General features: G+C 24.7%; 2 protein-coding genes across 2 annotated transcripts in view; one reads left to right on the forward strand and one right to left on the reverse strand.

The window, feature by feature from the left end:
* Positions 1 to 26,267, reverse strand: part of LOC109608367 (uncharacterized) — a 315,358-nt gene that overhangs the window by 256,173 nt on the left and 32,918 nt on the right. The window lies entirely within an intron of this gene.
* The window catches only part of LOC109608374 (agrin-like), a 327,266-nt gene that overhangs the window by 238,725 nt on the left and 62,274 nt on the right, over positions 1 to 26,267 (forward strand). Inside the window, exon 8 of the mRNA XM_049962316.1 lies at positions 6,686 to 6,895. Coding sequence (XP_049818273.1) covers positions 6,686 to 6,895 — 210 coding nt within the window. The remainder of the gene's footprint in view (positions 1 to 6,685; positions 6,896 to 26,267) is intronic.

A 26,267-nucleotide genomic window follows, 5' to 3' on the forward strand; every position in this document is an offset into this window, starting at 1 on the left:
TCGCGTGTTTCCCCGATTTGGCCCCACCAAACAATTTATATCTATTTCTCGGACGTTCCACGGGGAAATGTGGGCTTGGTTTTTTTTTTTAGTTAGTTTAAATATTACACCGGATACTTATCAATACTTCACCATAAATCACGACAGTTTCACACAGGCCGGCAACATCTGTTATCGAATCAATAACGCTTTAACATAAATTAAAAAATATTTATATACTAGCAAAAACGAATAAAACGTAATAATATATCATTTATCAGGGTAATTTATATGTAACATCATAAATTGAGGGACACAAGTTTACTGACAACATTTCTACCCCTATGAAGGTTTTGTACTTGACGATGAATACGATATGAAATATAGATCTACCGACCCATATAACAGTGCCAGATGTGAACCTGTGCCCCTAAAATTTATCAATTGAACACCCTTTAACTGGAACTTTTGCAAAATAGATATACGATTTCTATAAATCTTAAGAACACATGCATTCTCTCTATATTTTAGCGGGTTATTTTTCATCTTACAATAATTCCGCTCATCAACATTGGATTCTTATATTAAATTTTTCCTGATATACGACCTCAATAAACCGTTTATTTCCGCATAAAAAATATATGCGATTTTTATATTATATGCGGCACGATGCCGTAAATGCTTATTATGTCCATTGTTTCGGGAGCGATTTTAACGATGGCGCCTTTAAACTGTTTTAATTTATTACAGTATAATTACGGATTTGACTAATTTTAGTTGGATGTAAAAAAGTATTACACGGTGATTAATCTGCGTAACGTCCGAGGCGAAATTAACCGAAAACTTTAACGACAAATAAAATAAGTTAAGTGTGTGGCCGGGGCACATAAAGAGATAACTAATGAATCACGTGCCCTGTTTATGCAGTGCGGCCTGCAAACCAAACTATTTTAGTTTTATTATTACCGTTGCCACCACCGGTGTAATATTTATATAAAAACAAATTAATATTACGATTATATACAGAAAATTACGTTTTAAAAAATCATTTTTTATTCCAGAAAATTAATATTTTGAATCCTTTACAGTGGCATCAAGAATAACTGTTTGACAAAATAACAATTATCGAAACATTTTTTAATCAATTTCATCTAATAATATTTAAAAAATTAATACAAAAATTCTGCACACTTCAGAATTGAACAGTTAAAACCCAGAAAATTAGATTTAAAAATCGATTTTCCATACTAGAAAATTTTAAATTTTAGTCCAACATAGACGATTGATAATACAAAGACTTTACAGTGGGATCAAGAATAATTTACTGAGAATATAATAATTATCCAAGTGTTAATTCCTTTTTCTATTAAAAATCTTGTTTATCACTACCAATTGTATATTAAGTGCTTAAAAGAGACTTGACAATACTTCAATATATATTTTTTAATAAATTCCATCTAATAATGTTTAAAAAATTAATACAAAAATTCGACACATTTCAGAATTGAACAGTTAAAACTTAGAAAATTGGATTTAAAAATCAATTCTTTCTACTAGAAAATTGAACTGTTGAATTCAACATGGACGATTGACAATACAAAGACTTTACAGTGGGATCAAGAATAATTTACTGAAAATATAACAATTATACAAGTGTTAACTCCTTTTTCTATTAAAAATCTTGTTTATCACTACCAATTGTATATTAAGTGCTTAAAAAAGACTTGACAATACTTCAATATATATTTTTTAATAAATTCCATCTAATAATGTTTAAAAAATTAATTCAAAAATTCGACACATTTCAGAATTGAACAGTTAAAACTTAGAAAATTGGATTTAAAAATCAATTCTTTCTACTAGAAAGTTGTATTGTTGAATTCAACATGGACGATTGACAATACAAAGACTTTACAGTGGGATCAAGAATAATTTACTGAAAATATAACAATTATACAAGTGTTAACTCCTTTTTCTATTAAAAATCTTGTTTATCACTACCAATTGTATATTAAGTGCTTAAAAAAGACTTGACAATACTTCAATATATATTTTTTAATAAATTCCATCTAATAATGTTTAAAAAATTAATACAAAAATTCGACACATTTCAGAATTGAACAGTTAAAACTTAGAAAATTGGATTTAAAAATCAATTCTTTCTACTAGAAAATTGTACTGTTGAATTCAACATGGACGATTGACAATACAAAGACTTTACAGTGAGATCAAGAATAATTTACTGAAAATATAACAATTATACAAGTGTTAACTCCTTTTTCTATTAAAAATCTTGTTTATCACTACCAATTGTATATTAAGTGCTTAAAAAAGACTTGACAATACTTCAATATATATTTTTTAATAAATTCCATCTAATAATGTTTAAAAAATTAATTCAAAAATTCGACACATTTCAGAATTGAACAGTTAAAACTTAGAAAATTGGATTTAAAAATCAATTCTTTCTACTAGAAAATTGAACTGTTGAATTCAACATGGACGATTGACAATACAAAGACTTTACAGTGGGATCAAGAATAATTTACTGAAAATATAACAATTATACAAGTGTTAACTCCTTTTTCTATTAAAAATCTTGTTTATCACTACCAATTGTATATTAAGTGCTTAAAAAAGACTTGGCAATACTTCAATATATATTTTTAATTATTTCCATCTAATAATGTTTAAAAAATTAAAGTAAAAATTCGACACCAATTGTATATTAAGTGCTTGAAAAAAGACTTGACAATACTATAATATATATTTTTTCATTAATTCTATCTAATAATCTTTAATAAATTAATCCAAACAAACTTCAGAATTAACCAGTTAAAAATTAATACACTATAAAATTGTAATTTTGTATTCAACCTGGATGGTTGACAATTCTGAAAGACATTACAGTGTGATCTAGAATAATTAATTGAAAATATAACAATTATCGAAGTGTTTCTCCTTTTTCTACTCAAAACCTTGTTTGTATATTAAATACTTGAAAAGAAAACAAGGCAATATTTTAATATTTTTTAATGAATTCCATTTAATTACAAACAAAATTAATTTACTAAAAAAAACAATTCCATTAATCAATACGTGGATTACGACCAATTATTGTCGATCAGTCGGTGGATATCTATTAAATACGATTATGATTATTTGCATTGAAATAAAAATATATTTTACTGCAATCAAAAATGGTAAATTATGGGCTTATCTATCTATCTGGTAAACTAATCAATATTTCAGTAAAACATTTTGTGTATTGTTTGGTACAAAAATGTGATGACCTAATTTGGTGAACGTAAATAAATTAATATATCAAAAAATCTGATATCATAATTCAGTTCTATAACAATAAAGAATAAATAAATAAATCTCATAATTTATTTAGAAATTATAATAAAACTTGGAATAGAAATTAGGGAATATTAAAATTTATTAAAATAATTTAATATGATGCAATTATAAATATAATTATATATTATAAATAATGAATGAGCGACACAATTTTTATAATTTAATTTTAATTATGATAATTTCAACAACCACACAGTAAAACTAGCACATAAAATATTATTATAAAATTAATCGCATTTTATGCACACTTACTTTTATTCATTTAACAGCAAAAGCATAAATAGAATTTTAGTGCTCCCAATTGCTAATAACATTTAAATTGCCATTTAGAAAGCATTCGCTTTTGATTAGGTTAAAGAGGACGTGGTACAACAGTAGATATCTTACGTCGAATATGTCAGATGACATATACGAGGATTCCACAAGTTCTGCATACCACCACCTTACTGTGATATGCTTAGAACGTTGATACTTCGCTAAATGACATCGAAACCCTCTCGGAAAATATATGTATGTGTGCCATCCTGACTGACGTATCTCATATTTGTTATATGAATCAAGAAATATGTATCACACACATATATATATATAAATATTTTTTTTTTTTGTTATTTCCTCACAGAATAATTGGATGAGAGGTGTGATTTTCTTTATCTGCCTTTATCACGTCTTCCATACGTAGACGGAATAAATTAGGTTTCAACTATTCATCGAGGAACTGCGCCAAATTTTAATGCATAAGTTTACTACGAAGAGTCAAGCGTAGGTGTGAAAATCATTTATCGGATTTGCTTTGTTATCTTCATAACTCTGACGTGTTGAAATTGTATGGATATGTCTCTTTATTTATATAAAACACATTCGAAATGTATAATTATGTGATTTTTTTAAATTTATATGCTGTGCTGGGTTTTAAATGTCTATTTGGTTTTTAAATAGTAAAGTGTGCAAAACAAACAATTATAATAATAGGTTTAAATAAATAATGGCCTACAGTAAAAAAAGCTCAGCAAGGTAAAAATACAGTTAATTAAAACTTGGACATATTTCATTGATTTTCCTGCCCACACGTGTTCTATGGGTGATAAATCCGTATGTCTTGTTGACCACAGCACCAAATTTAGTCAAAAATGTTGGAATCACCCCTAAACAACCCTCAACAATTCTTTGACAAAATTGGACCACTAAATCTATGTGTATTTTAAGATGTTTCTAAAATAGGTGGTCAAAATTTGGGAGCAGTTAGAACACATTTAATAATGAAGAAAATCTAAATAATTTTTTTTCTTTGTCCTGAAGAATACAGCCCCTCAAATTTAAATTTAAAAAATTGTTTTTTTACTCATATTTCCGTAACCTTTGTACCAATCGTGTTTAAGTTTGGCACATATTATCCTAAAATACGTATCTACATTTCAGTATAATAAACTTTATCCATAATGATACAGTGGCGTAGATTCTGAGGGTTCCTTTTCATTATCTCAACCTATTTTCTATGTCACTGAATATTTTTTGAAACTATTGATCTTTTTCTATTATTTGCACAATTTAGAAGAAAAAAGGTACTCTTGTTTAATATTGTTTTTAGCAGCCGTTTTTAAGATATTTCAGTTTTAATGTTTGAAGAAAATTTAAATAAACATAAAACTGAAATAAATCAAAAATTGATGTGTTAATCAAAATTTATCAAGGGCACCTTTTTCTTCTAAATTGTGCAATGAAAGCAATAATAAAGAAAAACTAAATAATTTTTTTTTCTGAAGCTTCTCCTGATGAAAATATAGCCCTTCAAATTTAAATTTCAAAAATTGTTTTTTACTCATATTTCCGTAATCTTTGGCCCAATCTAGTTTAAATTTGGTATGTATTATCTTAAAATATGTACCTACAGTTCGATGTAATAAACTTTTTCCATAATGATACAGTGGAGTAAATTTTGGAGGTTTCTTCTCTTTTTCTCACCCAATTTTCTATGTCACTGAATATTTTTTAAAACTATTAAGCTTTTTATATTATTTGCACAATTTAGAAGAAAAAAGGTACTCTTGTTTAATATTGTTTTTCGCAGCCGTTTTTAAGATATTTCAGTTTTAATGTTTGAAGAAAATTAAAATAAACATTAAAACTGAAATAACTCAAAAATGGATACGTTAATCAAAATTTATCAAGGGCACCTTTTTCTTCTAAATTGTGCAATGGAAGCAATAATAAAGAAAATCTAACTAATTTTTTTTCCAAATCTTCTCCTGAAGAAAACACAACCCTTCAAATTTAAATTTCAAAAATTGTTTTTTACTCATATTTCCGTAACCTTTAGTTCAATCGTGTTTAAATTTTGTATGTATTATCTTAAAATATGTACCTACAATTCAATGTAATAAACTTTTTCCATAATGATACAGTGGCGTAGATTCTGAGGGGGATACTCCTCTTTTTCCCTCCGTATTTTCTTCGCTACTGAATATTTTTTTAAAATTATTAAGCTTTTCATGTTATTTGCACAATTTAGAAGGAAAACTCTTGTTTAATATTGATAATCACAGTCGTTTTTAAGATATTTCAGTTTTAAGGTTTGAAGATAATTTTATTCAGAACTTCTTATCAAACATCGTTTATATAATATGATAGATAACCTAAAAACTAGTTTTTTAAGAAAAGTTATAAATTAATAAATTTTAAACCATAAATTGTTCAAAATAATTAGTTGTAAATCATAAAGAAATAATAAAAGAGAAAGAATTTAAATTAAATGGGGTAAAAACTAAATAACACTGATTATTCTGGTTTTAAACCGAAATTAAAATTTACCAATTTTTTTATCATAAAAAGGAACATAAAACAAAAATGTTTTAGGGTTTCCAGAAGTCATAAAATTATTATTACAAATGTAATAAAAAATGTGATTTTTTAACGTTTTTATGTTGTTGTTAACCTTTAACTTCTTTAATGACCGTGTATTAATTGGTAACGATACAATACCAATAAAATTAACAATAACCCACGTAATTAAAGCATCTTCGTGCCCAATTAAACTGTTTACTAACAATAGCGAAATGCGTAGAAAATGTTAACAACATTGTTGTAACGCCTCACCCATAAAAACAAAACGGCGTGTGTAACCCTCACACATTAAAATTGCTGCGCCCCCGGCCATCAAAGATTCTTAACGGCGCCGGCATCAAAGCAACAAACCCCCCCGGAACGCGAACACTTTAATTGCGGCCCCGGCCGCCGTATGACTAACAACAAAAACGGCGTGCACAATTTGCCCCGTGACTAAACTAAAATTAGAGCCGGAATCGGATCGCACTCGCATTACTAATTGCACTAATTTCGGCCCCAGAGCCCTGCGAGAAGACTTACTGCGCTTGGGGTGCCCACTGCATCAACGGTCCGGACGGACGAGCATTGTGCCAATGTCCCACGTACTGCAAACAGAAGGTGGAGCTGGTGTGTGGTACGGACGGGAAGACTTACGCGAATCATTGTCAGCTACGCGTCGCCTCCTGCAAGGCGAGGCTCAACACCAGAGTCCGGCATGTCGGCGAATGCGGTAAGAATTATTTATTATTATGTTTATATTTGATGAGCAGCGACGCGTTCGGTTGAATGCAAAAATGTTCGTGTGAACGCGCCTTAGCTAATGGTTCTGAAGCTGTCATTCATTTATGTTTTCGATGCCGCTTTGATTGGAGTGGTTTGGCTTGTTTAGCAAATTGTTTAATTAGTCTTAACCAGTCGCTTGACAAATACCCAGTAGGACACGCCGATTACTTTATACTTCTATGTATAAAATTGATTTAGGACATAGATGTATTTGTCAAAAAAAAAAAAAATATACAGTGCGATCAAAAATCAACCGACAAAATAACTTTTTTGTACTAATATATTATAATACTTGAAAAGACACAATTGTAAATGAATTTTTGATATTTCAATATCAATATTTTAACTTGCAATCAAAATTCTTATTTTAAATTTTTTTATCGATAAAATCACAATTTTTTAATAAAAAAAATATATACTTTTTTTATTTTTTACGATATAAATTATGATTATAAACTATAAAAAAATAATAAAAACCAATTAATCAATGAAAAAAAATGTTATACTAATAATAACTGAATATGTAATGTTTCAAATTTTTTGTGCATTTTTGAAATTACAAAGGATTTAAAAAATCATTTAAATAATAAAAAATTTGATTTTAAGTAATTATTTATTAGATAATTAAAAAGTATATAAAATTTGTGATAAGTGAAAAAAAAAACTGAAAAAATAGGTATTATACTCTTAGTTTAACTTAATTATTTTTTAATTTTCACGATCTAATTTATATAAAGTTATTATAAACTGTATAAAAATAATAAAAGACAATTAATCAATGAAAAACTACTTTTTTACACTAACAAGAATAAGTCAAAAAATTTAAATCTTTTATTAGTCTGAAAAATGAATTGAAAATGATTTTATAATGTTTTGTGCATTTTTTAAATTACAAAATGTTTAAAAAATCATTTAAATAATAAAAAAATCTGATATTAAATAATCACTTATTGGATAATTAAAAAGTATATAAAATTTGTGATAAGTGAAAACTGCTGAAAAAATAGGTATTATACTCTTATTTTAACTTAAAATCAAAATTTTTATTTTAAGTTTTTTTATCGACAAAATCACAATTTTTTAATAAAAAAATATGCTTTATTTTTTTTATTTTTTACGATCTAATTTATATAAAGTCATTATAAACTGTATTAAAAATAATAAAAAACAATGAATCAATAACAAGAATAAGTAAAAAAAAAATAAATTATTTATCAGACTGAAAAATGAACTGAAAGTTTTTTATCGAAAAAATAACAATTTTTTAGTAAAAAATATACTTTATTTTTTATATTTTAAGATCTAAATTATAAAATTTTTTTATAAACTATATAAAAATAATTAAATTACAAGAATAAATCAAAAATACGATTTATTTTTCAGAGACTGAAAATAAATTGAAAAATAAATGCATTTTATATTTTATAAGTTTTGTGTATTTTTTTTTTTTTAATTACCAAATATGTAAAAAATCATAAATTAAATAATAATTTCTTAGATAATTAAAAAATATGCAAACATTGTGATAGTAAGTGAAAGAAACTAAAAAATTAATATACCTGGTTTAATTTCCACTGTAAATTTTTATTTTATCGACAAAAAATATATACTTAATTATAATATATAAATATAATAAGTAGTCTTACAAATTGTTCATTAAATACTAAAATTATATAGTTTCTAAATTGTTGTTTACTTATGAATATGTAATATTCATAAATAATCATTTAAATAGTAAATAATAATTATTATTTGTTAATAATTATAAAATTATTTGACATATTCTAATTCAGATTTTTTATAAATTAATTAAATAATTAAAAATATTAAATGAATCCATATTACTACAAAAATTATCAAATTTGTTAAATTTAAAATATAATAAATAAATGATAAAATTTTATTAAGTAATTTTACATACAGCAACAATTATTTCATAAATTTACAAAAAAGGTGTTTTAAAGTAATTTCACAATACTAAAAATCTAATACTAAGTTACGAAATTTTATATAATTTAAATTTAAAATGTTAGAATAACTAAATAATATTTTATTTTAAAAAGTCCACAACTAAGAATCAAATATTTATTTTCAGATATTAAAATTACTTTTCTATTCAATTATCAAAATTTAAATATTGAGAATAAATAATTAAAATATTTATATACAGGTGTCTTAATTGAATAAGGTATTCAAACAATAATAATGATATTAAATTTATTTTAATATTGAGTTTTCAAAAATTAGCTGAACATATATATGGTTTTATTAAAGTTAAACAATTATATATTAACATAATTAGTGTATGTTTTATTTCATATATTATAAATATAAAATATTAAATGTATGATGTAAATAAATAGTAAAATTATATAATTACTACAATTAAAATATTCGAAAACATAATAAAATATCATTTCAATTTTATCATTTTTTTTAATAAGTAATTATTAATTAGAAATTTCTTAATAAGTGAAGTTATTTTCATATTTTAAGTCAATTAAAAACTGATTTAAGGTAACGTTAAAAATAGTAACATATGCAAGTATTAAATTTTTAAATTTAAATAATAAATAAAACATTAAAAAATTACATTTTTACATATTAAAATTGCAGTTTTTAATGTACGTATTAAAAATTCAGTTGTTAAAAGAATAATTAAAAAGTTAAATAATAGAACATTAAATTCGTACGCATGAAAATAATAATAATTAAAATTATATTTGCTTTATTACAATCGAGCTGCATGTACAAAAATATAATTTTAATTTTGTTATTATAGTAAACCTACACAATGTGATTTATAATCTTCTGTTGACAAAATATATTTGCTTTAAACCGTAGATTTATTATTATTTATTATGTAAAATATTTTTAAATATTTACAATTCAATCATGAATATAAATTTAAAATTTAATAACGATTTTATATAAACACATCCATACATACTTCAATACACACGACCGAGTAAACAAAAATCAATACCCGTGTAATGTTTACGTAAAATCTGACAAAAGTTGTGTGTATGGTAAAATTTTTAATAAAACTACTAGCATTAGTGTGGGATATAATTTTTCGGCACCAATTAGTCATGCGAAAAATCCATTTAGCACCGCACACAACTATTTCCCCGTTATATAAATTTCCCACACTCAGATGACTTCATACATACAAGTTATTTTTGATTGCACAAAAGAATTACACGCTACGATTATTAAAAATAAACAATTTTCGTTTCGCCGTTTGTCGTCGTGCACAACGAGAACGTTAAAACGCGAATGAAAATGCGACATTTCTGCCCGCGAACGATAGTTTGTGTGTCGCAAAGCTGGCAAAGCAATCTGTTCCGTTTCTTGAAGTGTACCATCATTGATACTTTAACAAAAACATATAAATGCATTCGCGGAACTAAAAACTTTCCACGACACGTAGTACATATCCTACATACACATGATACGGAATTGTGTGAAATTTCTTTCTTCAATACTCGATGCTTCCTAACAAAGCACCTTTAAAGGAGCAAAGATTACTTGGAAAAATATCGCTTTTTCCATTTTATCGACGTGCAGAAAGACCACCGCAGGATTATACCGTACGATCGAAAAATGATTACACTTTTTTTTTTTTGAACACATTCAGCCACGACCACGCTTGAATTCAATTTGATTAATGTCATTTCTGACGTTTATCGCCTCTTTAGGTTAATGGATTAATTTGGGAAGTAATTTATTTAAGTACTGTAAAGATATTTCAGTATTTAGGACATCATTGTTGTAGTTTCAAGTGCAAAAAAATAACGTAAACTTCATTTAACTCAATTAATTATTAGAATTTGATTTTTTCACTTCATTATTATTGTTTTTTTTTTTTATTTTTATGCAGATTATTGCTAAAAAATACAGAAATAAACACATTATTTTCAGATTTAATGAACTCTGTAATAGTTTCAAAAACGAATAAAATTTTAAGACCCCATTTAAGCCAATTAAGTTAAATTTTTAATTTCAGTACGTTACTTCACACAATTTACAGTTAAAAATTAAAAAAATATTTTAAATAAAGACCTGTAAATTTAACATTAATCCAAACAAATCTGAAACTTCAAAAAAATTGCGAAAATTAGTAAACGTAATGCGAAGATGAACTAGTTTATATTTCAAGATTTAAAACCTGAAGTTGAATTTGTATGCAGTTTGTGAGGGCGGCGAATATATAATATAAATTTTCAGATACAATATTAACATCCCCGTCTTTTCAGGCATACTTGTTAAAAAAAAAAATCATCGGGTACGGTGTGCATTTGCAAACATGTTAATATTTTGCAAATTAAGATAAGAAAAATGTTAAAAAATGTTCCTATTCTTAGCTTAAGTTGCAATTCTTTTTATTTTAATTTTCTTTCTTTAAAAATTTTTATTTTATTTATTAATAAATTTATTATTTGAGATAATAAATAAATATTTCTTATTTTTTCCCATTGATTTCTTTTTTATTATCATCTTGTATAATTACTTACAAATTGCTTACATCCTAAAAATTAATAAATGAATAATAATAATTCATTTAATTTTTATTAAAATTTGTCAACAATAAAAAAATAAAAATTTCACGTACAAGTTAAGTTAAAAAATGGTAAAAAATATTCCAAATATTAAATAAAGTTGCATTTCTTTTTTTGGAATATCATAAAAAACTTCTAAAAATGATATTCTTGGCTTTTAATCAAGAAATTAGTTTGAGATTCTAATTAAAAGATTTTTCACAAACTTTTTCTCAATTATTTTATTATTATACGAGAAGTAATTTGTATCTCTTTGACTTCTTTCCACTTATTTATATAGAATTTATAATTTAATAAATAAATAATATTTATTTTTTTAAAATCCTGTGAATTTGACAACAATAAAAAAATTTAAGATATAAATTATTGTTAAATATTAAGATAAGAAAATTGTTTCATTTAATTTCTTTTCATATTTTATAACATCATTATTGTTGATCGCCTAAGCCACAATTTCAAAGTAAATTAAAGCTAAAAATTGTATTGTCTGATTAACTTATTCTATAATAATTATTCGTATTTTTTCCCACTTATCTAATATTTATTATATTTTATGTAGTTATAACTACTTACTTCACACAATTTATAGTTTAATAAATATAAAGTTTCTTTAATTTGATAAATGAATATTAATAATTCATTTAATATTTATCCAAATACGTTAGTAATAAAAAAATACGAATTTTACGTATAAATTAAGTTAAGAAATTGTAAGACAATTCCAAATATTAAGTTAGTTTCTGGTTTATCACAACAAACTTCCAAAAATGTTATTGTTATGAGTTATTCTTGGATTTTATTTAAGAAATTAATTTGAGATTCTTTTCTAATTACAAGATTTTTCACAAATGCTATATTTTTATTATTAAATAATATTTTAGGAACTTTTTCCCAATTAATTTTTTATTACACGAGAAATAATTTAATAAATAAATAATATTTTCTTCTTAAAACACTGTGAATTTGACTGTAATAAAAAAATTTAAAATATAAATTATTGTTACATATTAAGATAAGAAAATTGTTTCATTTAATTTCATTTCAAAGATATTGATCCACATTTTTACCTTCTTATTTATCCATGAACTAACTAGTTTAAGATTCTTTACTATTTAAATATTTTTTTATAAATTTCGCAGTAAATTAAATCTTAACATTTTATTTGTTGATTAACTTTTATTCTCTAATAATTATTCGTATATTTTCCCACTTATCTATTATTTATATTTTATGTAGTTATAACTACTTACTTCACACAATTTATGGTTTAATAAATATTAAGCTCCTTTATTTTGTTAAATTTATTAATTCATTTATTTATCAAAATACATCAGCAATAAAAAATATGAATTTTATGTACAAGTTAAGTAAAGAAATTGTAAAATGATTCTAAATATTAAATAAATGATAGTAAACATTTCTTTTTCTTATTTATCATAACAGACTTCCAAAAATAGACATTTTTCACAATGTTATAGTTTCATAATTAAATAATATTTTAGAAACTTTTTCACAATTAATATTTTATTATACGAAAAATAATGTGTATACTCTTTGACTTCTTTGCACTGATTTACACAGAATTTACAATTTAAAAAGTAAATAGATATTTATTCTCCTAAAACACCGAGTTTGAGGATAATAAAATAAATGAAATATAAAATTTTGTTAAAAATTAAGATTAGAAAAATTTTTAATTTAGTTTTTTTCCATCTATTATATTTTATAATAACATTTAAAAAAATATTGACATTTTTGCCTTCCCATTTATCCAAAAAATAATTAGTTTAAGATTCTTTTCTATTTAAATATTTTTTTTTTATTAATTTTTTAGTAAATAAAATCTGAAAAATTGTATTTTTTGTTTAACTTTTATTCTAAAATAATAATTCGTATTTTTTTCCTCTTATCTATTATTTATTATATTTTATGTAATGTTTTATAACTACTTACTTCACACAATTTATAGTTTAATAAATATTCAACATATTTATTGGTTTTAAACATTTAAATAAATACTTATTTTTTAGTAATTTATTACTCATTTTTAATCAAATTAAAAATAGTTTAAACCTTCCAAACTCCATTATATTGATTTTAGTCAAATGATTGAAATTGTGGGATCCTTTTCTAAAGAAACTTTCTAACCCCAAAATTATATTAAAACTTTGTTTCAAAACTTTAAAGCCTAAAACTATCGTATCTTTTCTAATTATAAAATATTTTGAATATCCAACACATATTTTATCCACCATTTTATTATATACATAGATATACATAGTCTTATGAAATTCACACCTGATGTTTTTTATTAATTTGAATTTAATACACCTAAAACTATTTCTGCCGACAGCCAGATGATATAATAATAGAAAATAAATGAAGTTTAAACATGGTCAGCATAGTAAAATCGATTTCCATAATTCAGTAAAATTTCAATTTACATCCGACACAACAAACACAGAAACAAATGAACCTATTAATCTGTAAGTTTGCATTGCGTTCGTTTCCGCAGCGCATTAAAGTTTTTCCAATTCCTATAATAGATTTTAATGCAATACACTTTAGTTTGTTGTCGAGACCTGTTGGGGGCGATAAAATTACAATAAAAAACTATTTCGTATGTCGCATTGATTTTAAAGCCCCGTCCGAGGGGGGAAGAACTGCGAGAATGACCGAAATATTACAAATGCACATCGCGTAAAAAAAAGGCCATGAAAGCGGGGACTAAAAAAAAAAGTGGCCATAAAACGTTACCGGGGCCATAAAAAACAGATACACTAAGGGCTGTATGATCGTCCTAAGTCATTACTATAAATTATTGTATTGATTAGATTTAACATGGCGCACGAAAATTAAAACATTTCGTACGGCGGGATGGCTATATGAAGGGCGGGGGTTGTCTAAAGGGTTCGCCACGAAACTGGAAATTAGTTCCATTGTAAGGAAATAAATATCTGGAAATACTGCAGTTGCAAAGGAACAGACTTTGAATTGTTTCGTGTCCATGGAGAGAATGGAAGATAAATATATATTTCATGCAAAAACCTTAAACTAAAGTATAATGGAAAAAAGGAAAAATTGTCTTGGGGACGGTAGGGGCATTTTAAATGTGTTAGCCAACTAAATTAAATCCGTTTAAGTAAAAAATCCTGTTTCGCATCCGAACTTTATAATTCATTGAAACGAAATATAAAGGGCATATCTCGATTTTGGATGCTAATTGTTAAGTTGACCGTCCTTCTCATGCCCTGGGTACGGGAGGGGGTTGCTGGTTATATTTTGACGTCCCTGATATTTATTTTAATACAAATTTTAAATAAAATTTGATAACAGTATTTCTATTCTAACTTCTATGAACTGAAAAAGGTCGTCCTTAAGTAATACATACAGTAATGGCCATTATTATAGCAACTTTTTAAAATGTTAAATAACATAACTCTTTTATTTAGTGTGAACTGCTAAAATAATATTAATTTACTATTGTTGTTTTATACAGTATTATAAAACCTTTTCAAATTTATTCAAAATTATTATTCTATAATTATGGCCACTATTGTACATATTTAATACATAAATGTAATAAAAAAATTTATTAAAATAAATATTTAACCAAAACGTGTTTTTTCCCGCACTCAATATATAATATATTTTATTAATATTTATGTTAATTAATGGCAGAAAATGGCAGAAACCAAAATATAACCAATAACTAATAAAAAAATGTATCTTTTGTTGTCAAAATATAAAATGCAAACATATTTTGGTTAGAAAATAATAAAAAAATAGAACACTAGCAATAATAAAAAGGAAGTATTACTTATTAAAATGAATACCCATCGATTAGTGTAAGTAAAAAAGGCAACAGAAAGTGTAATTTCATCAGCGGTAAAAAGCATCACATCCTACATAATAACTCGGCTAAAATGAAACAAAAATGGAAGTAAAATTTCCACGACGTTCAAACTACCAAACAAACATTGTGCAATTCAGCAAATAAAAAAGCAAGAGTCTTGCGCCGTTAAAAATGAGTATATAGGGAAGGTTAAATTTAATTTTCTGGATTCGCATTTTTTAATTAACCGCCTGTGCAAACTGTGTCTCGTTTATTATTATTTTTTTTTTTTTTTTTGTTAGAAAAAAGGGCACGATTGCTTTTAAAATATTTTAGGTATTCGCTGTCATTTTAACGTTTTTTCGGAATTTCGTAATAAGGTTAAGAATTTATTGAATTCATCGTTTTTTTTTTTTAATTTCGACAAAACATGGAAAGGAAGAATGATGACGTGTGCCGCGGCATAAATATCGCCGGAACTGGGCCCTTTTAACGTGAAATGTTTATTGTGTATTATTTTTATTTCAAACATAATAAAGACAAATATTCTAACGAGTTTTGTTCTAATTTTACCCAAGAAAAGTAACTGAATATATAACAAACCATAAAAATTAACAATCCTATATAAATATTTAAAACAACTTTCTTTTAAAGATGGGGTTTCTCTACACCTAACCATTGGTGGTTTCTGTAATTTTATAAAATAATTTTAATTTAGAAAGGGATATTTAATGATTAAATTATTACTTAGTTTTTCTGTCAAAAATTGATCTAAACCTAATCACTGATGGCTTCTGTGATTCAATAAAATAAATTAGTTTATTGAAATATTTGAAAGAAAAATGTTTTCCAATTCTATCACCATTAAAAATATCTCCTAAAAATGGATAAAAATGTCTGTTGAATTATTTTTATATTTCTTCATAATTCTACAATAATATTATAAAATTAATAGAAATATATGGTAAATAATAAATTTCAACAGTTGCCCAAATTTTATAGTTTAGATTTAAACTTAACAATCTCATGCAATAAATTTAAAACAACTTTCTTTTAAAGATGGCATAGTCGGAGCTTTAAGCTAACCGAAGCAAGAGGCCATTACGAAATAATAACTTGCTGTTATTTTCTCGCAAAAATTCCTCTACACCTAATCATTGGTGGATTCTGTAATTTTATAAAATAATATTAATTTATTATGAATGAATGTTACATATATTTTTCTAAATTAAGCTGGACATAATTATAGCAACCTTAATTTAGAAAGGGATATTTAATGATTAAATTATTACTTAGTTTTTCTGTCAAAAATTCATCTAAACCTAATCACTGATGGCTTCTGTAATTCAATAAAATAAATTAGTTTATTGAAATATTTGAAGGAAAAATGTTTTCCAATTCTATCACCATTAAAAATATCTCCTAAAAATGGATAAAAATGTCTGTTGAATTATTTTTATATTTCTTCATAATTCTACAATAATATTATAAAATTAATAGAAATATATGGTAAATAATAAATTTCAACAGTTGCCCAAATTTTATAGTTTAGATTTAAACTTAACAATCTCATGCAATAAATTTAAAACAACTTTCTTTTAAAGATGGCATAGTCGGAGCTTTAAGCTAACCGAAGTAAGAGGCCATTACGAAATAATAACTTGCTGCTATTTTCTCTCAAAAATTCCTCTACACCTAATCATTGGTGGTTTCTGTAATTTTAAAAAATAATTTTAATTTATTATGAATGAATGTTACATATATTTTTCTAAATTCAGCTGGATATAATTATAGTAACTTTAATTTAGAAAGGGATATTTAATGATTAAATTATTACTTAGTTTTTCTGTCAAAAATTCATCTAAACCTAATCACTGATGGCTTCTGTGATTCAATAAAATAAATTAGTTTATTGAAATATTTGAAAGAAAAATGTTTTCCAATTCTATCACCATTAAAAATATCTCCTAAAATGGATAAAAATGTCAGTTGAATTATTTTTATATTTCTTCATAATTCTACAATAATATTATAAAATTAATAGAAATATATGGTAAATAATAAATTTTAACAGTTGCCCAAATTTTATAATTTAGATTTAAACTTAACAATCTCATGCAAATAAATTTAAAACAACTTTCTTTTAAAGATGGCATAGTCGGAGCTTTAAGCTAACCAAAGCAAGAGGCCATTACGAAATAATAACTTGCTGCTATTTTCTCTAAAAAATTCCTCTACACCTAATCATTGGTGGATTCTGTAATTTTATAAAATAATATTAATGTATTATGAATGAATGTTACATATATTTTTCTAAATTAAGCTGGACATAATTATAGCAACCTTAATTTAGAAAGGGATATTTAATGATTAAATTATTACTTAGTTTTTCTGTCAAAAATTCATCTAAACCTAATCACTGATGGCTTCTGTGATTCAATAAAATAAATTAGTTTATTGAAATATTTGAAAGAAAAATGTTTTCCAATTCTATCACCATTAAAAATATCTCCTAAAAATGGATAAAAATGTCTGTTGAATTATTTTTATATTTCTTCATAATTCTCCAATAATATAAAATTAATAGAAATATATAGTAAATAATAAATTTCAACAGTTGCCCAAATTTTATAGTTTAGATTTAAACTTAACAATCTCATGCAATAAATTTAAAACAACTTTCTTTTAAAGATGGCATAGTCGGAGCTTTAAGCTAACCGAAGCAAGAGGCCATTACGAAATAATAACTTGCTGTTATTTTCTCGCAAAAATTCCTCTACACCTAATCATTGGTGGATTCTGTAATTTTATAAAATAATATTAATTTATTATGAATGAATGTTACATATATTTTTCTAAATTAAGCTGGACATAATTATAGCAACCTTAATTTAGAAAGGGATATTTAATGATTAAATTATTACTTAGTTTTTCTGTCAAAAATTCATCTAAACCTAATCACTGATGGCTTCTGTAATTCAATAAAATAAATTAGTTTATTGAAATATTTGAAGGAAAAATGTTTTCCAATTCTATCACCATTAAAAATATCTCCTAAAAATGGATAAAAATGTCTGTTGAATTATTTTTATATTTCTTCATAATTCTACAATAATATTATAAAATTAATAGAAATATATGGTAAATAATAAATTTCAACAGTTGCCCAAATTTTATAGTTTAGATTTAAACTTAACAATCTCATGCAATAAATTTAAAACAACTTTCTTTTAAAGATGGCATAGTCGGAGCTTTAAGCTAACCGAAGTAAGAGGCCATTACGAAATAATAACTTGCTGCTATTTTCTCTCAAAAATTCCTCTACACCTAATCATTGGTGGTTTCTGTAATTTTAAAAAATAATTTTAATTTATTATGAATGAATGTTACATATATTTTTCTAAATTCAGCTGGATATAATTATAGTAACTTTAATTTAGAAAGGGATATTTAATGATTAAATTATTACTTAGTTTTTCTGTCAAAAATTCATCTAAACCTAATCACTGATGGCTTCTGTGATTCAATAAAATAAATTAGTTTATTGAAATATTTGAAAGAAAAATGTTTTCCAATTCTATCACCATTAAAAATATCTCCTAAAATGGATAAAAATGTCAGTTGAATTATTTTTATATTTCTTCATAATTCTACAATAATATTATAAAATTAATAGAAATATATGGTAAATAATAAATTTTAACAGTTGCCCAAATTTTATAATTTAGATTTAAACTTAACAATCTCATGCAAATAAATTTAAAACAACTTTCTTTTAAAGATGGCATAGTCGGAGCTTTAAGCTAACCAAAGCAAGAGGCCATTACGAAATAATAACTTGCTGCTATTTTCTCTAAAAAATTCCTCTACACCTAATCATTGGTGGATTCTGTAATTTTATAAAATAATATTAATGTATTATGAATGAATGTTACATATATTTTTCTAAATTAAGCTGGACATAATTATAGCAACCTTAATTTAGAAAGGGATATTTAATGATTAAATTATTACTTAGTTTTTCTGTCAAAAATTCATCTAAACCTAATCACTGATGGCTTCTGTGATTCAATAAAATAAATTAGTTTATTGAAATATTTGAAAGAAAAATATTTTCCAATTCTATCACCATTAAAAATATCTCCTAAAAATGGATAAAAATGTCTGTTGAATTATTTTTATATTTCTTCATAATTCTCCAATAATATAAAATTAATAGAAATATATGGTAAATAATAAATTTCAACAGTTGCCCAAATTTTATAGTTTGATTTAAACTTAACAATCTCATGCAATAAATTTAAAACAACTTTCTTTTAAAGATGGCATAGTCGGAGCTTTAAGCTAACCGAAGCAAGAGGCCATTACGAAATAATAACTTGCTGCTATTTTCTCTCAAAAATTCCTCTACACCTAATCATTGGTGGTTTCTGTAATTTTAAAAAATAATTTTAATTTATTATGAATGAATGTTACATATATTTTTCTAAATTCAGCTGGACATAATTATAGTAACTTTAATTTAGAAAGGGATATTTAATGATTAAATTATTACTTAGTTTTTCTGTCAAAAATTCATCTAAACCTAATCACTGATGGCTTCTGTGATTCAATAAAATAAATTAGTTTATTGAAATATTTGAAAGAAAAATGTTTTCCAATTCTATCACCATTAAAAATATCTCCTAAAAATGGATAAAAATGTCAGTTGAATTATTTTTATATTTCTTCATAATTCTACAATAATATTATAAAATTAATAGAAATATATGGTAAATAATAAATTTTAACAGTTGCCCAAATTTTATAATTTAGATTTAAACTTAACAATCTCATGCAAATAAATTTAAAACAACTTTCTTTTAAAGATGGCATAGTCGGAGCTTTAAGCTAACCCAAGCAAGAGGCCATTACGAAATAGTAACTTGCCGCTATTTTCTCTAAAAAATTCCTCTACACCTAATCATTGGTGGATTCTGTAATTTTATAAAATAATATTAATGTATTATGAATGAATGTTACATATATTTTTCTAAATTAAGCTGGACATAATTATAGCAACCTTAATTTAGAAAGGGATATTTAATGATTAAATTATTACTTAGTTTTTCTGTCAAAAATTCATCTAAACCTATTCACTGATGGCTTCTGTGATTCAATAAAATAAATTAGTTTATTGAAATATTTGAAAGAAAAATGTTTTCCAATTCTATCACCATTAAAAATATCTTCTAAAATGGATAAAAATGTCAGTTGAATTATTTTTATATTTCTTCATAATTCTACAATAATATTATAAAATTAATAGAAATATATGGTAAATAATAAATTTCAACATTTGCCCAAATTTTATAGTTTAAACTTAAACTTAACAATCTCATACAAAAAATTTAAAACAACTTTCTTTTAAAGATGGCATAATCGGAGCTTTAAGCTAACCGAAACAAGAGGCCATTACGAAATAGTAGCTTGTTTGCTACTCAGTACTTTCTGTCAAACTCTAAACTTAATCATTGTTTCTGTAATTTAATAAAATAATATTAATTTGTTAAAAATTTCTCACAAAATATATACAAATACATAAAATTTAAGATTAGTTTCGAGGTGAATAGAAATTAATTAGTGATTCAGTCAAGTTTTTTTTTAATTAAATTTGACCACCCCCGTATATTAGCATGCCGTGAAGGGTAAACGTGGTCGAAGTTGCCACACCTAAAATTCGCAGTGCTTAATATTTATTATAAAGCTTGTGTATATAAACAGGAATATGTAAATGTGTTAATCGATTTGAATAAGAGAGGCAGTAAATATTCAAACACATTCCAGTTTTACAATTTAAATTGCCATCTTCTTTACCATTTTAATTTAGTTGATAGTTGTTCATTCAAATTTTCGCAATTAAATTAAATTTTACACCGCTAACAAATAATTAAAGTCAAGTGATACACAACTTTGGCGTAACGAAAAAATCGCCAGGCGAATTTTCAGAAATCCGCCAGCAAAATCACTAATTGCCTACAGTTCTAAAATTGAAATGCAAACATCAATTTATTACGTAATTTGTGCCGAGCGCCGTTTTCCTCATTCGCTCTAAATTTCGCCAAAATATCTACGAAATAATAACAACCCAAAACTTGGTGGATTAAACACACGATAAATAAAAGCCGAAGATTATTTCTGTTCTGAGAGAGATTATCAGTTTTTTTTTACCGTTCTTAACACACGCATAAATCTACAGCTTGAGAACGTCTTAGTTTTAATATTAATGCTTTGAACTACATAATAAAACGGTGGGAAAAAAATAAACGAGAGAAGTTTCAGTAGAGCGTAACTGCGTCGTGGACTTATTTAAAATTCTACTCAAATGAAGTTCATTTAATTTAAAGTACTTGTAGCGGAGAATCAATACAAAGCAGTACAATTTATCTATTTCCTTTTCTTAGACGGCGAAATATGTACATGGCAATTTTTAAAAACGTTGCCAATTTATAGTGCTCAATAAATTGAACTGAGCATCCGCCAAATTACGAAAACAAATCGTTTCCTGAGCTATAACTGAGTTATTAAATATCAAATCATACTTATTAGTTAAATTATATACAGTATTGTAATTGTGAATATTGTAGAAATTCATACCTTCCCTTTGACACTGAAATATGTTCGTGACAATTTAAAATATATTCCCAGTTTACAATATTCAATAAATTAAACTAAGCATCCACCAAATTACCAACCCAAATAATTTACCGAATTCCAATGTGGTTAATTAAATATGAGGTCATATTTAGTTACTATTTCAATACACAGAAATAATTAACATCTTATGAATTTTGTAAAAATCCGTACCCTCACTTTGACACTGAAATATGTTCGTGGCAATTTAAAAAATATTTCCAGTTTACAATATTCAATAAATTAAGCTGCGCATCCACCAAATTTCAAACCCAAATAATTTACCGAGATCCAATATGACCAATTAAATATGCGGTCTTATTTAGTCACTATTTCAATACACAGAAATAATTAACATCTTATAAATTTTGTAAAAATCCATACCTTCACTTTGACACTGAAATATGTTTGTGGCAATTTAAAAAATATTCTCAGTTTACAATATTCAATAAATTAAGCTGCGCATCCACCAAATTTCAAACCCAAATAATTTACTGAGTTCCAATATGGCCTATTAAGTATGAGGTCTTATTTAGTCACTATTTCAATACACAGAAGTAATTAACATCTTATGAATTTTGTAAAAATCTATACCTTCACTTTGACATTGAAATAAGTTCGTGACAATTTAAAAAATATTCCCAGTTTACAATATTCAATAAATTAAGCTGCGCATTCACCAAATTTCAAACTTAAATAATTTATTGAGTTCCAATATGGCCAATTAAATATGAGGTCTTGTTTAGTCACTATTTCAATACACAGAAATAATTACCATTTTATGAATTTTTTAAAAATCCATACCTTCACTTTGACACTGAAATATGTTTGTGGCAATTTAAAAAATATTTCCAGTTTACAATATTCAATAAATTAAGTTGCGCATCCACCAAATTTCAAAGCCAAATAATTTACCGTGTTCCAATATGGCCAATTAAATATGAGGTCTTATTTAGTCACTATTTCAATACACAGAAATAATTAACATCTTATAAATTTTGTAAAAATCCATTCCTTCACTTTGACACTGAAATAAGTTCGTGGTAATTTAAAAAATATTCCCAGTTTACAATATTCAATAAATTAAGCTGCGCATTCACCAAATTTCAAACCCAAATAATTTATTGAGTTCCAATATGGCCAATTAAATATGCGGTCTTATTTAGTCACTATTTCAATACACAGAAATAATTACCATTTTATGAATTTTTTAAAAATCCATACCTTCACTTTGACACTGAAATATGTTTGTGGCAATTTAAAAAATATTTCCAGTTTACAATATTCAATAAATTAAGTTGCGCATCCACCAAATTTCAAACCCAAATAATTTATGGCGTTCCAATATGGCCAATTAAATATGCGGTCTTATTTAGTCACTATTTCAATACACAGAAATAATTAACATCTTATAAATTTTGTAAAAATCCATTCCTTCACTTTGACACTGAAATAAGTTCGTGGTAATTTAAAAAATATTCCCAGTTTACAATATTCAATAAATTAAGCTGCGCATTCACCAAATTTCAAACCCAAATAATTTATCGAGTTCCAATATGTCCAAATAAGAATGAGGTAAAATCTTATGAATGTTGTAAATATTCATTCCTTCTCTTTGACATATGGAATTTAAAAAATATGCCCTGTTTATAATATTCAGTTAATTAAAAGAGTCAAATTTACGAAATCATTTCCTAAGTTATAATTAAATGTGAAATAATTACATTTCACATATAAAAAATTTTAAAAATGTATATGATCAATAAATTGAATTGCGCATCCGCCAAAATTGGAAAACAAATCATTTCCTGTTTTCCAATACAACTAATTAAATATGAGGTCATTACTGTTCGATAGATTAATGTAATTGTCGCATATAAAACGGCAATATAAATTATTTGGCACTACGTTATTTTAATTTTGCAGTGGATTTTAATTAAATTTAGTTATATTATCGGTGCATTACGAGTATGGTTTAAAATCGGTAATTATGGAGTGTAGCTTTTGTGTATGGTGCAGTCAAGAAATCTGGAAATTAGAAGGGTTGAATATTCGTTGCCGGCTTTTCCGGTATTAAAATTAAATAGTTAATTATTAAAGATAATGGAATGAAGTTATAACTTTCGTAATCCTATTGCGTGTAGTATAGCTCAAACGTTATACTCGGATAAAGTTTTCGTGAGAATTAACTTAATGATAATGTTCTTTAAATATAATTTAATTACAATTAGTTTAAATTTAAGCGCATAATCGTATTACCGGACGAAAAATAATAAAGATGAATATCCCCGGAGTTTTGAACATATTTCGAAGAGATAATAGCAAATATGTGAGCTTCTCATTTCCCTCGAGACAAAACAGACACTATTTCTTGACTCGAAGGTCTTTAAATGGATAGTTACTGACCAGTATGCGACCCCATAAAAATATTATCTCGTTATAAAGGTTCTTCCGTGAATTATCTCATCCCATATTTTCCTACGTACATACTTTCCCTTTATATAAACCCTCATCATTTTTATTTCACATATTTAAAAGTCACACTCTATTTACAATTTTTTTCACTCTGCCTCTTGTCCAAGTTAAATTCATTGTACATTAACAATTATTCTGAATTGTTAACAAAAAGAAATAACCCAAACGAATGTATTAATACAGATATTAATCTGTAAAAACATGTTTTAAATAATCTATAAATAATCTATATATGTCCTAAGCATTATTATACCATGTATTGTTCCTGTTAAACAAAAAAAAAAATGTATTTGAATTTAATTGAACTGAAAACATGCTTTTTATCTTCGAAATTAACAGCACTATAATATTTATTTCAGTAAAAATAGACGTAAAAATATAAACCACATTCACCTATTCAAAAGTTATTTAAAAATTATTAACAATAAAATTACGATTGTTTTATTTTTTTGTCTGCATGTTTTACAACCATTGAATTGCAAATGAAATTACACAAATAAAATCAATTTTATTTGGACATATAAATGTCAGATTATTTAAAATCAAAATGTTTATAATAAATTCTATAAAACGCATTCTATTAATTCAAAATTTAAAAAAAAAGCAATTTTAAATAAATTAACACAAAATTTATTTTTAGTATTTACCATAGTTTGTTTTGATACAGAAGTGTTTTCAATCAATGTTTCAAACAACAAACATAAATATGTTATTAATTAAATTGGGAAATATGTGATTACATAAAAAATTTAATAATTAAATAAATAATAATAGAAGTAAATAAATAAAACAAAATTTAACTAAAATATATCTGTTAAAACTTACTTGATTTACATATTTCAAAAATTTGAGTTGAATATTATAAGTTTTCAAATCCTTTTTCCAAGTTTAAATATAATAAAAACTAAGTTAAAAATATTCTTTAAGAATATTCTCTCAGTTGTATATTTTCTCTTAAATCAAATCCTTCTTCCAAATTTAAATATATCAAAAACTAAAATTAAAAATAAAACTTATATGTAGTGTTGTTTTGTTTATATGTTAAAATTTGGAATTAATTCAAAATGAAATAAAAGCAATTCTAAAATTGATTGATTCTTTAAAAGAATTACTAAATAGATAGATTACAATGAAAGTAAAAAGATAAAAATTTATCTTTTAAATCCACATTTTATCAAATGAAAATGATGAACATACTAAAAGTCAATATATAAATAAAAATCATATGTTTACTCAAAAAATGTTGTTAAAAATTTATTAACAATAAAATTATGACGATTTCCACACAACTAATTTTTTATACTAAAAGTACTAATACTAATTATTATGATTATTAATTGCTATTAAAATGCTACATTGTATTGTATAAAATCGATACCAAATAACAATAGATTATTTTAGTAATTTATAATGCCACCTGAACATCCTTATCCCTCTTAAAAACAAAAATATTAAAATTGTATTCAAAACTATTAAAAAAATACAATAAAATTACTATCGTTTTATTTTTCAAACGTTACTCTTGAACACCAAACGCAAATCACCTCAAATGATTCAATTTAATTTCGACGAATGTCAGGTTAATTAAATTTAAAATTAAAATATATTTTAAAAGATTTAATCCAGTTTGTTTTTATTTTAAATATTGATATAAAATAAATTAAACCGTTTACATGTATGGGTATTTTAACAGATTCATATAACATCGATATAAAATGTACAATATTTCATTAAAATAATTTTAATAATTCATACACACTCTGATTAGTATATAA

The sequence above is a fragment of the Aethina tumida genome, chromosome 1 (genome assembly GCF_024364675.1).
Source record: "Aethina tumida isolate Nest 87 chromosome 1, icAetTumi1.1, whole genome shotgun sequence".
Taxonomy (NCBI): domain Eukaryota; kingdom Metazoa; phylum Arthropoda; class Insecta; order Coleoptera; family Nitidulidae; genus Aethina; species Aethina tumida.